The 14,388-nt window shown below is 47.4% G+C and overlaps 1 protein-coding gene across 1 annotated transcript in view; it reads left to right on the top strand.

The window, feature by feature from the left end:
* Window positions 1–14,388, top strand: part of SFXN5 (sideroflexin 5) — a 67,370-nt gene that overhangs the window by 13,341 nt on the left and 39,641 nt on the right. The window contains 5 exon segments of the mRNA XM_052681857.1: window positions 6,226–6,252; window positions 7,019–7,073; window positions 8,174–8,199; window positions 13,192–13,245; window positions 13,645–13,701. Of these exon segments, the coding sequence (XP_052537817.1) occupies window positions 6,226–6,252; window positions 7,019–7,073; window positions 8,174–8,199; window positions 13,192–13,245; window positions 13,645–13,701 (219 nt within the window).

The following is a 14,388-nucleotide window of genomic DNA, read 5'->3' as shown; positions in this document are numbered from 1 at the left end:
CCCTGCAGTCCCATCCCAGGCTCTTCCCCTTGGTCCTGCCAGCAGAGAGAGGTAAAGAGCTGCAAACAGCGGCGTGCTGGCAGGAGCGGGCGAGGGTGCTCACGAGAGCACTCAGACAGCACCTATTGCATTTCTCTGAACTTAGCTGCAAATGGGTACAGATCTCTGTGCCTGGCAGCATGCTGCCATGGCAGCGTGAGTTGCTCTCAGCCAGCATTGCCATCCCGGCCATGTGTTCCCACCTCCCTGCTCGCTTGCACTGACACAGCTGGCGCGGAGCTGAGCTTAATAAAAACTCCAGCTCCCTCCCCCCACTCCCAAAATGCTTAGTTTTTTGGGTTGAGCATCAGCAAAACCTATGGTTTTTGTCTTCTCCATGTCAATCTGTGTGCTGGAATGAGGAGGGATGGAGGGTTGGGGTACAGCTGGGATGGGGCTGTGATGGAGGTAGGGCTGAGATGGGCTTCAGTCTGCGTTTCTAAAGGTAAAAACCAAACATCTTGAGCTCTGGATCGCTTTCTGGCTAGGATCCTTGCAGCTCTGAGACAGCAGATTTACAGATTTTGATCCACCCGCATCTTTGTCTGCCTTTGGATCAGAGGTTGAAGGGGACCTCAGGAGGTATGTGAGGCAGAGGCACAGGTTGCCCAGGAGGCAGTGGGTGCCCCATCCCTGGAGATGCTCAGGTCGGGCTCTGAGCGCTGATGGAGCTGTGAGAGGAAGGCTGCAGCCCCTTGGAGCCATTCATGCCTCCCCAGCCCCTTTCCCAACCTGAGTGTTGGTAGAGCACAGACCAGCCATATCGCTTGTGACTTCTCACTCTTCAGCCTTTCCAGATGCAGTTTTGGCAACTTGCTGTTTTGAAACTGTTTCATTTCTTCCCCATTAGGATCGGTGAAGTGCAAAGAGGCCCACCAGCATAATGGGGATCTGTTTATTACTGTGTGCCTCCTTCAATCATGTTAGCAGCAGGAAGAGCCACTCACGCTGTCCCAGACACAGCAGAGAACAATGAATCTATCAGAGGCTAAACAGCATCCCTTTTGGAGAATAATAGCTTTTCTTAACAGTGTTGATGAAGAGCGAAGAGGTCCATTTGCAGTAAACTGTACTTTTTTTTTCCCCCTCTGGTCTCTTGCAGCATTCGATAAAGCAGGGATAGATGGGTTGTCCTGCTGCTGCCGTGTCGCTGCCAGGAGCCCTTGCACTTTGCTGCGACCTGACTGCTCCTTGCTGCTGTGGCCTGGCCTGTGTAGGGTCAGATGCTTTAGGGCATCGTTCCCACTGTCTGAAGGCAGTTGGCATCCAGGCAGAAGTGCTGAGGTGAAGGCTCAGTGCATCAGTGATGGTAATTCTGCTGCCGATGCTGTCAGGCAGTTGCAAACTGGCTCTGCTTCGTCTCATCATCTGAGGATTAAGGGAGTTTATCTCAATTCACATCGAGATTACAAATCAGATTAGATTCTCAGCTTACTTGAGCCATATGGAGCTTGAAGCAAATCTGATATTGAGCACCCTCACTGCATTAGCAAGCCTGCTTTGCAAAGCTGTGCCTGAAACCTGTAATGGCATCCAAGTCCTCCAGCCCTGGTGCGAGGAACACTTCTCCTTGTGAGCTTCTTACTCTGTTCAAATCTTTCCAGTAGGATGCTATGAGGATTAATTAGTTAATGTTTATCAAGTGCTGTGAAGCTGCAAAGTGTTATTTAAGTGCTGTCTTTTTTTATCAGTCGGGACTTGGTTCTGTTTCCACCTACACTGGTTTTGGATTTGGGTAAATCCATGCATTTCATGGTTCCCAGTGTGTGTTTCTCAGTGCAATAGAGTTCCCATTGACTGTGGTGCAGATGTCTTGGTCCATGCCGCTGGAAATTTGGGTTTGCTCCAAGGCTCTCCAGTCCTGCAGTGGCAGGCAGCTCATGGTGTTGTGCTCAGTGCTACTTAGGATGGGGAAGGAGGTTTCCATTGGTGTCCAAGAGGAGCAGCAGCTTCTGGTGCTTTTTTGCTGATGCATTTTAGTGCCAACTGCAGGAAATGCAGAGATGCACTGATTTATCCCATGCATGTGTTATTTGAGCTTGGTCTCCTTACAGCTAAAACCGAAGGTATAGATTGCCAGGAGCAGGTTTGCAAAGGGTCACTTGATGAGGCTTCCTCCAGAGGAACGTGTGCAGGCAGTGGTTTGTTATCCTGGTTTTCATGTTTATTAATAAAGCCAGACATCAGATTCTGTGTACGTTAGGGGACAGGGTGAAGCACATCAACTGGAAGTGTTAAATGTAGTGCCAGAAGGTCTGAAATTCCACCACTGTACGCCCATAGATCTCGCTACAAGCATCCTGCCCTAACTGAACGCCTTGGCTGGGGATCGTGGTGTGCATTTGTGCTAAATATCACTTTTCGAGAAGTGGGAATGTGGGTTTTGGGACTGGAGCTGGAGAGAAGTGGGAGAAAGGCACGCGAAGCATGAGTGATCGCACTCCTAGGGAAGAAAGCATGGGAGGGAGTGGAGCAGCACACGCTGGCAGGAGGCTCTGTCGGGCGGCACCGCCTGCCTCGTGCTTGGCACTGGTGCTGGGTTTAGTGGAATACTAAAAATAGGGGTTTCCTTTCCCGTTACCTGCTGGGAAGCTCTGGGGATGCTGTCTGGTGTGGTCTGTAAATGCCTTTAATCATTAGGAAGGCAGCGGAGAAAAACATGGTGCTGTAAGAGGAGATGGCGTGTTGGGGAGCGCAGCACAGCGGGCACTTGGGGGAGGTCTTCATCTGTAGCCACATAAGCCTGAAAACGTGGGACTTCTCTCTTTGAAAACAGCTAAGCCTTGTCGCCGTGCTCTTTGAAAGCATGGGGTGGAGGTGGTCCTGTGTTTCAGCAGCCTCAGAGCCTGCCACAAACAAGGGCAAGTAGTTTGTAAAGAGCTTTCTAACCTGTGTGCACCACGGGCTGTAAGGAGGGGGAAAAACAGCTCATGGTTTGGTCCAGGATTTTGACGTTTTCCTGCTTTTAATAAGCAGATAAGTTAAGCCCTGAGGAATGACTGGTAGCCTTTACAGTGTTCTTATAGCGACACGTGTTAGATAAGAGATTTGGGCAGGATATTTTTAAATAAATACGTTTTGGAAAGCTATGTCTAAGCTGTGATTTTGCTGCTAAGGAAGGAATGCTGATGGACGTCCTGTCAACCAAGGATCATATCTGTTCCCCGAGAGCTAGTGCTGAACAGAGCTGTGTGGATGGCTTCCTTGAAAAGTTCTAGAAATACCAGAACCCTGGGGAGGTTGGATAGCAGTCTTATCCATTAGTTCAACATCTTGAATTGCTGGTATTGGGAACATATTTGTGCACTATCCTGGAGCTCTCTGTGGTCTTCAAGGGTGTCTCCATGAAGTTTGACTCTTTGAACGTTGTCTCTTTGAGCATTATCTCCATAAGTGTTGACTCCTTCAATGCTGACTCCTTGGACATTGTCTCTTTGAAGGTTGTTTCCATGAAGGTTGTCTCCCTGGAGCATGGACTGATTTGCCTTGCTGGAAGCTCACACCAGCCATAGACTGGAGCAGCTTGACCATCATTGCCTATTTGTGAAGTCTGCTAGTGATGCTCCAGCTCTGCTGCACCCTCATCCTTAAGTTTTTGCTGTGAATCCATGTACGATTTGCTTCTTGCACCCAAATTTGAACGGTGGCAGAATCACTGTATAGCTTTGAGTCGGTAATACACAGCAAGATGTAAAGGAAGATCATCTGTAAGAGAAGACTCGTTCTGTATAAGCTGTGTTTAGAGATGATGGACCCAATTCTGACATAAATTGCTCACAAATCTGGAGTTGGGTGAAGATGCTCTGGATCCATGCTACTGTAAAAGAGATCAAAATCTGGCTGCTTCCCTAAGATGGCCGGAAAGAGCATGAATGAATCCCCAGCAAAGCAGGGACGTGCTCGGAAATGAGCCCCCAGCTGGCACTGCTCAGCGTGCTGGAGCTGCTGAGAGCTGCTGCAGGCAGTGATGAATTAGAGGATAAAGAAGTGAAAATGAGCTGGCAGAATCTTTAGGTGACTCATCAGGTGCATCTTGTAAAGTCTCTTTCTGAGAAGTAATGAAATCGCATGTTCTAACAATATTTGCACTGCAGCGGGGAAACGCATAAATATTGGGATCAATTAATGAAATTAGATAACTTGACCAAAAAAGCCATAGCGCTGGCTCAGAAACCATCCCTCTTCCTTTTTGCTAGTCCCCATGCTTGCAGTTGGAGAGGAAAATCTTGTGGTTTGGTGTCGCAGCTAAGCCAGCCAAGACGTGGCCAGGCACAGAGTGACTTGGGTCCTCAAGCTGATGGGGTGAGTGTCCTCACATGGCCTCCCACCCTTTGGTTTTGGGGTTGGTGAAGGCAGATCCACCTTGTGGCTGCTGACCATGTAGATTGCCTTGTCACGTTGTCATCTGTAAAACGGGGAATAGCATTTTTCCTTAAAAAGGGAGGTTATTTTTAGGAAAGAGATGGATGTGTGCATCAGCCTGTGACATTTAGGGGCTCAAGGAACTCAATGCACGTGGTGACTTTCATCACAGAGTTCCAGATCTGCAGTGAGAGCTGAATTCAGAGTAATACAGAATAGAAATAGAATCACGGAATCATTAAAGAACTCTAAGATCACCAAACCCAGCCCCGTCTCATCCCCACCATGCCCATAACCACGTCCCTCAGTGCCACATCTCCATGGTTCTGGAGCACTTCCAGGGATGGTGACCCCACCATTTCCCTGGGGAGCCCATGCCAATGCATTACCCCTCTTTCTGAGAACAAATTCTTCCTAATATCCAACCTGAACCTCCCCTGGGCAACCTGAGTCCATGACCTCTTGTCCTGTTCCGTTACCTCTTGTGGCTGCTTGTAGCAGTGGGACAATTTCTGCTCGTTATAATGGAATAATTATCTTATTTCAGAAGTGTTCTCGTGGATTTGTACTTGAGGAAGGTACTAATGCTTAGAGAAAGAATGGCAGAACTGAGCTTAACTGTGCTGTAAAACTAAAGCATGAATGCCTGGATCTCTGCATCGGGCAATGGAGGAGCGCAAGCTCTGTGAGCAGAAGAGCTCTTGCTATCTTTGGATCCATCCACTGCAAGAGCAGATCTCGTCAGGTTAGCCTCCCCTAGGCCTGGCACTGGCACAACTGTTGTTGGAATGATTTGTCTGCTTTCTGGCGTCCTCGTTTTAAGAGGATGTTGACAAATTGGAAGGAGCTAAAAGAGCCACGAGGGTGGTTAAAAGATTGGCAAATGTGCCTGGCCAAGAAGGCAGCCAGGCTCCTAGCTCTGCTGTTCTATTTTTTCCTTTAAGTGAAGGTTAAAGGGAGGGTTTAGCAGCTCCAGGTACCTGTGTGAAGAATGCCAGCAGACAGCTCTGAAGGCTGTCAGACAGAGGAGCAGCACCAGTGGCTGGGAGCCAAAGCCTGGCCGTGGCTGGAAGGTAGAACAGCTTTTAATAGGAAGGGCAGTTTAACTGTTCGGATATTTTGTGTGAGTCCTGTTTTGTTTGGCCATCTCTGGAACGTGTATGTTGATACCTAAATAGACATCTCACGTGCATCTTCTCTGCCTGGAGATGTTATGGATGCTCCATCCACAGAGGTACTCAAGGGCAGGGTGGAAGGGGCCGTGAGCAGCATCATCTGGTGCCTGTTTTAGTGGTTGACAACGCTGTCTGCATCAAGGCTTGGAACTCATTGAAGTCCTTCCAACCTAAGCCGTTCTATGACTGATTCTTCAATTCTGTGATTCTGTGAAAATGGGGATATTTTTCTTCCAGATAACCATAAGCTATGCAGTGTTAGTGGTCCCCTCTCCATCACCTCTGTCTGTAACCATGCACGCTCTTCAGCTTCTGTTATTCCTTGGTGCTCAAAGATCTCAGCTGTGTGAGCCAGATTTGAAGTATTTTGATGCCCAGTTGCAGTCAGTAAGACAATCTCTGGTTTGTTAAAGCTTGTGGCTGCTGTTCTTTCCTATTGTCCAATGTACAAAGCGTAACTTTTCAACCCAGCACCTTGCTGGCCACTCAAATTGGAAAGAGCTCAGTCTGTAAAAGCGCTTTCAGTCCAGGACAGTACTGAAAATTTCCTGCTGCAGCTTCAAGCAGCCCCCAGTGATGAATATTTGGGGGTTGGCATGAGACTTGGGAAAGCCTTTGCTAACTGTTATGCTCTCTTTTGTTTTTCTAGCTGTGGGGAGCTCAAAAAATAAAGCAGGTAATGTGCTTTTTTCTATGTCCTGCCTGCTCGGGGCTGCTGCTTTCTCCCTTTTTGCTGAGTGATGCTGTCCTATCCGTTCCTAGCTGCCAGTTGCTGGTTTCCTTTATTGCAGACATGTAAATGCAGCGAGTGCTGCCACCCAAGAGTCTGATTTTTATCTTTATTTTTTATCTTTTCACTGTATTTCTGTATTTTGACATCTTCATTTTCTTCCTCCTGTCTAATCAAGAGCTTTCTTGTCCTTCAGGAATAGTTTGGTAGTTTTTCTGGCTGTGGCATACCTCCTCCTGTAGACTCATGCTGGTGAATCTGACCTCTTTGTAACAAAAAAATGGTAAAATTGCAGCTTCATTGCTCTCATCAGCAGAGCAGAATTAGGTTTTCCATTGAATTTGGGCTGTCTGTGGCCATGGGGTTGGCCAAGGAGATACAGACACAAGGGATGAACCTGCTAGAGAATTTCATGTGGATGGATCCCCATGGTGCTGTTCACACCTGCGCACTTTTTATCCCACCTCAGCCACATTCTGAAGCAACATTTCTGTATTTCAGGCTAAATTTCCGTATCATCTCCTACCTTATTACTTAAGGAGATGGGAAGACAGCAATAGGAAGAGGTGTGGGACAGGAGGAGGGGATTTGGGGCAGCAGGAGGGGGTTGGGACAGCTCTTGGAAGCAGTAGAGGCGATATCCTTGCACAGCTTCAGCATTCCTACGCTGTTACTCTGCCCTCACTATGGCTGTTTGCTGATTATTTTGCAGGCCATCATCCATCCTGACACAAACGAGACCATCTTCATGCCTTTCAGAATGTCAGGTACAGTATGTCCTACTCAAGCAGTCATTAATTTCAGTGGGAATTTGTACAAAACGGTGTATTTTCTTCCTGCTTTTCTTTTTCTTTTTTGGTGTTATATCTTGAAGCATTTAAACCAGATGCTGGAAGTAGTCCAAGCACCCAAATCCCTTAGAAATCAAGCTGATTTGGGACCCTCAATACCTGCCTGAGGTCTGGTGCTTAATATTTCCCTCTCCTTGTCAAGATGCTATCCTTTCTGGTATCTATTATCACAACGATGATTCTAACTCTCTAGTAAACAGCCAAACTTGAGGATTTGAGTGCAGCTTTGGTCCTTTCCCCAAACTCTGGGAGCTGTGGGAGGGGTTGCATCCCTCTTTTATAGGAGGGATAGGACCAACTCCTTAGGATCCATTCCATTAGTAGGGCACACAGGGAGCGTCTTCACTGGGTAAAGCAGCCAAAGCAGAGGGGAAAATAATGGGGCTGGTGGGTTTTGTTCTTTTTCTTTGAAAAAGGTTGAGTTTGAGGGTGAAGCATGGGGACAAAAAGCCCAGGACCCACTCCTCTGCTGCCTTATTCAGTATTTTTAAACAAATGTTTTGTCCTCATGGGTCACTGCCCCTTCTGACTGTGAATTGGATCCATGAGGTGTGTAACTCAGTAACACTGACAAAATGCTGAGACCTTCCGGTGGAAGTCATAGAGATGGGTTATAATTAGCACAGAAATTGGCAATCTTAGCAGAGGAAAAATGTGAAGCCTTTGATTTCTGTGGTGCTTAACAAGATTTGGGGTAAAGCCTTCTCTAGGGCAGAAAGCTCTAGCTTATACTCCATCCCTGGAGGCATTCAAGGCCAGGCTGGATGTGGCTCTGGGCAGCCTGGTCTGCTGGTTGGCCACCCAGCACATAGCAGGAGGGTTGGAACTGGATGCTCCTTGTGGTCCTTTTCAACCCAGGCCATTCTGTGATACCTGTGATTAAAATAGTCGCTAGGTGTGCCTTGTACCCTGAACCCATAGCACTGTTAGATTTATTAGGTGCGATGCCTTTTGCAGCCCAAAATGACATATTAGAATGCATGAATCTCTCTTTCTTTTCTTAATTTTCCTAATAGGTTACATTCCCTTTGGAACACCCATTGTAAGTATTTTAACCTCCCTCTGTGCTTTGGTTGTGAGTAACAGAGAATGCATTTTTTAACACTCACGCACAATTCTCCAAGCTGCACCTTGCTGCCTTGCTGCAGATTCACACCAGCTTCATGCCTTCCCCATCATCTACCTGTGCCATGTGTGCTCCGGGCCGGCCGTCCATTCAGCAGCATCCTCCTGCTGCTTTCTGCAACATCCTCATCTTTGTGTTTCCAGCGGGGAAAGGGACTGGGAGGAGCTCACACTGCCTTCTGCAGCTCGTGGATCTGTCTTTGGGGGCCATTTGCACATTTTGCAAGTCACTTCCCAGCCGTGGCAAGCGCAGGGAGCTGGAGGCCAGCGTCTCATTTCCTTCTCTTCATTAATTAAAACGGCAAGGGCTTCGTGCTGAGGGTGTTCTTCATTTTGTTACTGTGAAATTTGTAAGCATTTGGGTGCTGTTGACAGCCAAAGCCAGAACGGAGATAACTCTGCGTTCCTTGTCTTCAGAGCAGCAAATATTAATTAACCCCACTTTGTGAACGGGGAAACTGGGGTGCGAGGCTTTGTCCAAAACCACACAAGCTGGTGCCACAGGGCTGAGCAAATCCAGCTTGGTCCTTCCACCTCCAGCTCTTCCCTCACCCTATCGCATCCGCCTTATTATAACCACGGAAAGAGCAAGTTGTGCCACGGAGGGTCAGGTTGGGTATTAGGAAAAATTTCTTCTCTGAAAGAGTTGTCTGGCATTGGGAGCAGGCTGCCCAGGGAGTCACTGTCCCTGGAGGTGTCCAAGAACCGTGGAGATCATAGAACCATTTGAGTTGGAAGGGGCCTTTGAAGGTCATCCAGTCCAACTCCCGTGCAATAGATCGGGTTGTAGATGTGGCCTTTGGGGACGTGATTTGATTGGCATGATGGTGACGGGTTGAAGTTTGCACTTGATCGTAGAGGTCTTTTCCAACCTTAATTATTCTATGATTGCATGAAAAGCTGCTCAATTTAATCTCCTAAACCCAGTGGACTGTGGCGTGATGCTTATGGAGCAGTAACGATCCCTTCCCGACTGGTGGCAACGGGGTGGCTGGGAGCTGAAGGCAGAAAGCAGCCCCCAGCACGGCTGTTGCTATTTGTTGTCATGTGCAGCGTGGTGGCAGTAACTCTGTATGGGGCATTTTAAAGGAAAAGGTTAAACAAAAATGAGTTAACGCTCAAATTGACAATGAAATCGGCCCCAATCCAGAGCTGTCAGAGGAGCCGAGAGCTGTCAGATGAGCCCAATTTCGTTAGCTGTAAAGGATAAACTGGAACCTCTTGTCATTTAAAAAAAAAAAAAAAAAAAAAGGAAAAAAAAAAAAAGGAAGGGGAAAAAAAAAAAAGAGAAACCAAACGTTTCAAATGTTAAAATTAAAATGTAACATTTATGCCAATCGATCTGTGAAATTTAGTGACAAAATTGGCAGCCTGCTCTAGCATAAAAACAGTTTGAGCCTTGCCTTCAGCATAGGGGGATGGGATTTCCTCAAGAGAGGCTCGGGGTGCCTGCGGCGAGCGCTCGCCTGGGATTAAAGCCTGGTGATAATAATCATTTTTTTTCTGGATTAAGCAGCTCTGCCAAAGCCAAATCCTGTGGCTGTGTGTGCATCCCTTGGGCAGAGCCTGGAGCCAGGGAACTACGATCTTTTGCTTCCACCTCCGTCATTTCTAAGGCTGTGTGCATGGTTCAACCTTCATCCACCTTTTCACCTTCCATAGGTTTCACCTTCCATAGGTTTCACCTTCCATAGGTTTCTCTCTTCCTTGCTTTGTGCTCCCAGCCAGTGAGTGAGGTTTGTCGGAGCTTAGGTTATGCAGCCCAGCACCATTTGGGCACATCATTTCCTCCAGGCATATGAAAACGGGGTAAAACATTTCATTTTTGGTGAGTGCTCATTGGGCTGGAAGAGCCAACCATATTGCCAGCAGATCCAGCTCGTGGGCAGGACTCACTGCCCTTTTGCATTCATGTTGTTTCAGGGGTTCAAGGTTTTTTGTGGTTCACAATTTTGGGGGGTTTTCTTTTTTTGGGGCTTATGGATCTTTTGGGTTCTGTTTTTTGAGAGTCGACAGGTTTTTTTGGGTTCACAGTGTTTTTGGGGTCTCCTCATCTTTGGGGTTTGCTGTCTTTTGGTTCTCCTTTGAGTTCCCCATATTCAGGGTTTGTTGTGTTTTGGGCTCGCCATCTTTTAGACTCACTGTTTTTGAGTTCTTTGAACTCACCACCTTTTGGGTTCACGGTCTTTTGGGCACGTTGTCTTTGGGGTTTGCTATCTTTGGGTTCTCCTTATTTAGGCTCACTGCTTTTTGGGTTCATCATCTTTGAGGTTCATTGTCTTTTGGGCTCATTGTCTTTGGGGTTTGCTATCTTTGGGTTCTACTTCTTTGGGTCACCACTTTTTGGGTTCATCATCTTCAGGGTTCGTTGTCTTTTGGGCTCGTGATTTTTGGGCTTCGCTGTATTTGGGTTCTTCTTTGAACTCACCACTTTTTGAGTTCATGGTCTTTTGGGCACCTTGTCTTTGGGGTTTGCTGTCTTTGGGTTCTTCTTCTTTGAACTTGCCAGTTTTTTGGTTCATGCTCTTTGGGTTTGTCATCTTTTGGATTTGCCACTTTTTGGAGCTCACCATTTTTTCAGGCTCCCCATTTTTTTGTACTCACCACTGTTAAGGCTCTATGCTTTATGGCTGCGTTCTGAAAGCTCCTGTAGTATCCAAGTATCCAGGTATCCAAGTCCTCTGATGGTCGTTTCAGACAACTCCATATCAAACGGGTGGGTGAAATTTGCAACCCGCTCCTTTGTCCTCTGGGATTCAGATGAGGAGCCTTGTTGGGACTGGGGAACACCTGGAGCAGAGCCTTGTGTCCATGCAGGTAACAGGCAAATAGAGCAGGGCTCGAGGCTGCAAAATGAGAACTCCACTGCAGACATGCCGAGAGCCGACAGACGTCTGGAAAGTGCCTGCAGCCCTGGTCTGCAGCCACAAAGGGCTGTTTGCACCTGATAGGCAATTAAATTTTGTTAGCTGGTACTTTTCTAGTGCTTAGAAGCTTTTTTTTTTTTTCTTTTTTTCCCTCTTTTTTTTTTTTTTTTAATATATATTTTGTTTTCCTTCTTAGTTATTTTTTCCCCTGACAGTAATTAAAAGTGAAACTGTACATTTCTTGACAGACTCTTGCACATATGGAGAGTTTGCATTTAAACGTGCCTCTTTCAGTCATACAGATTTTGGGTGCTCTTTTATTTATTTATTTCCCCCTCCCTTCTCTCCCTCCCTCTCGCGCTCTGACTGCTGCTGCTGCGGGGGCTGCTTGTCTCCTTCTTCCTCCTCAAAGCTTCCCTGGTCCCCGTGGGGCACTCGGTGGTTTTGGGATGAGGATGGGGTCGCACCTGTTGAGTTCATTTGGCTCTGACCGACAGCAGTGCAATTAACAAGATCCTCATCGTCAACGGGAGCGGCGAATCGGTGGGACTCGCACGTCTTGGCCTTCAGCCAGTGCACCGAGCGGCTGCAACTCAGAGAAAGGCTGGAGGAGGAAGAGCTGGAGGGAGGAAAGAGAGGAAAGATGTAAATGAGAGCGGCCTCGCAGCCCTACTGCCCCTCTGTTTGTTGTTATTTCTCTTCGATGTCAAGCGTGGGGGTTGGCTCCTCTTCAGCTGCTGTTGCTGCAGGTGGATGGGGCTGGATTGAGCTCTCCTCATCTTGTGGCAGTGCTTGTGCTCCAATGGAGAAGTTTGCATTCTTCTCGGCATTGCCGGGAACAACCATAAAGGAAGAGGTGCTGAGATGGTCTGTGAGCATTGGGTGAACTTGGAGTCTTCTTGCCCAGCTGCCCCAGAGACATTTCAGACCACGTTGATACCCAAGCAGCCCAAAAATCAACACATTTGGAATTAAAAGTTGTTTGGTCTTTGTACTCTTTGTGAAGATGCAAATGTGAATTCGTGCTGTGAAGAGCACCTTCATAAACTATCAGAAGATAGAGGGAAGAGAGAAAATGACAGTGATGTTACGAAGCCCCACTTCTTCACAGTGGGGTTTCCCTAGTTCCCTTCTTACCTGCTTCTTACCCAGGAACTCCTGTCCCCGCTCATTGGGTTTATTGCTGGGAGCCCCTTTGCTTTCCTTCCATCTCCTCTTCTTGCCGGGTCCTTCACAACAGCTCCATGCATCACTACAGCCTCAGGGCAGCGTGCCTGAAAGCTGCATGGAGGAAAAGGGTCTGTGTCAGTTGGTCAACCCTTGGCTGAACATGAGCCAGCAGTGTGCCCAGGACTCAAGATGCCCCAGTGAAAGTTCAGGTTGGACATTAGGAAACGTTTCTTCTCCGAAAGAGCCATCAGGCACTGGCAGAGGCTGCCTGAGGAGGAAGTGGAGTCAGCATCATGAACCATGGTGACGTGGCACTGAGGAATGTAGTCATGGGCACGGTGGGGATGGGTTGAGTTGGGGTTGGGGATCTCAGAGCTCTTTTCCAATCTTTATGGCTCTATGCTTTTTCAGTTTTTTTACCCTTGAGGGGAACAGGCTGCCGTCAAACAGAGCAGGAAGGATTCTGGCAGCACTGCATCCTCTGCAAGAGATGGATTCTCTGAAGAATTGCAGGAATGAGCCTGAATGGTATTTTGAGGCATCCCAAGGATGCTGGCAGTGCCACGTGGACAGTGCATACATACAGGCTCAGATCAGCAGTTCTCTTTGAACAAAACAGGTGGCTCCAAAACAGGAGCACATGTGCTTCTGGGTGGCACTCCTGTCTTCAGATGTTCAAACCTCATTGCTTTCCTGGGTGATTCTGTTCCCTCACCTGCTTGTTCCTGGTTGTGCTCTGGTCACTCACCATGAAATAAAGCTCACACATGGACATATCTTATTAGAGGCAAAAGAACTATGCTTGCTGTTTTCTTGCCTAGCAGAGCATCAACAAACCATGTGTATGTTAACACTAATCTCTTCTCTTGCAGGTTGTTGGTCTTCTTCTGCCCAACCAGACGATAGCATCCACTGTGTTTTGGCAGGTAAGGCTCATCTGCCTCTGTGTGCTGAATGGGTGGGGGACGTCATGCAAAGGAAAGCAGCCTTGACTTGTGTCTTCAGGACAGCCTGGTGCATGCAGCTTTGTGGCACGTTAGGGGGAGATTATGGCTTTTTAGCTTTAAAGTTTGTTTTTAGATCTGGTTTTTAGATCTAGTTGCTTATTTCCATGATCAAGTGCTTGTTGTGCTTCTGTGTGCATGGAGTGCTGGTGAAAGCCGCGTGCGTTTCTATCTCAGCTCTAAGGGTCGGTGCATGCAAGAGCTTGTACAAAGATGTGGCAAATCACAGACGGGTCCGAAAGGAGATGGCACTCCCGTGTTTGTAGACCTGATTTACTGCAAGGTTACGTTTACATCTCTCTCTTTTTATTTCCTCTGTAGTGGTTGAATCAGAGCCACAATGCGTGCGTCAACTATGCAAACCGCAATGCGACAAAGGTGAGGAGACCCAGCATATGCGGCGTGCGCTGCGTGCTAGCTCTGTTTTGACATGGAAACATAAGTCTTGTCTCTTGGCTGTTAATAGAAACTGCAGAGTAGGCACTGTGTTGAATTTGTAGCTTGGCCATTCTCCTGTAGAGACTTCCGTTTCGTTGTGGCTGTGAATGGCTCAAGGATCTCGAAATCACTTGAAGCTCAGGAGCAATGCTCAGTGCCTTCACACTGAGCCAGGGTGGGGTTTAATCAGTATGAATTAAATTGGGTGTGTAAATGAGCACGAAGCAATGTCTGTTTGGGTGTTTGGATAGCAAAGGAAGGCTCCCTGGTCACCCTTCTGTGTCATGAGGACGTTCAGTACGCAGCCCAGGCATCATGCTGGCCCTGCTCTCTTCCCCTTCCTCAGTGTTGATTCGTGTCTTGTGGGGATGTGGGAGCTCACAAGAGGAATCTGAGATGGAAACCATCTAACTCACTGTGATAGCATTTCAAGGACAAATGTTTGATAAGGAGAGTTTGGGGTTCACTGCATGTGTATAAGAATAGCAATGTTTTTTTTTCTATTTTTTTCCCACTTACTGAATTTCTTTCACATATTCTTTTAACTGCTATTATTACAATTTGTGATGCCAATTAATTTTCCATTCCCTTTAACCTTGCTCATGAGGTTACATTTTTCCTTGGGCT

Source organism: Tympanuchus pallidicinctus, unplaced genomic scaffold (assembly GCF_026119805.1).
Source record: "Tympanuchus pallidicinctus isolate F22 unplaced genomic scaffold, pur_lepc_1.0 scaffold2, whole genome shotgun sequence".
Classification (NCBI taxonomy): Eukaryota; Metazoa; Chordata; class Aves; order Galliformes; family Phasianidae; genus Tympanuchus; species Tympanuchus pallidicinctus.
The sequence above is the reverse complement of the archived record's forward strand: the minus strand, read 5'-3'. Positions and strand labels throughout refer to the sequence as shown.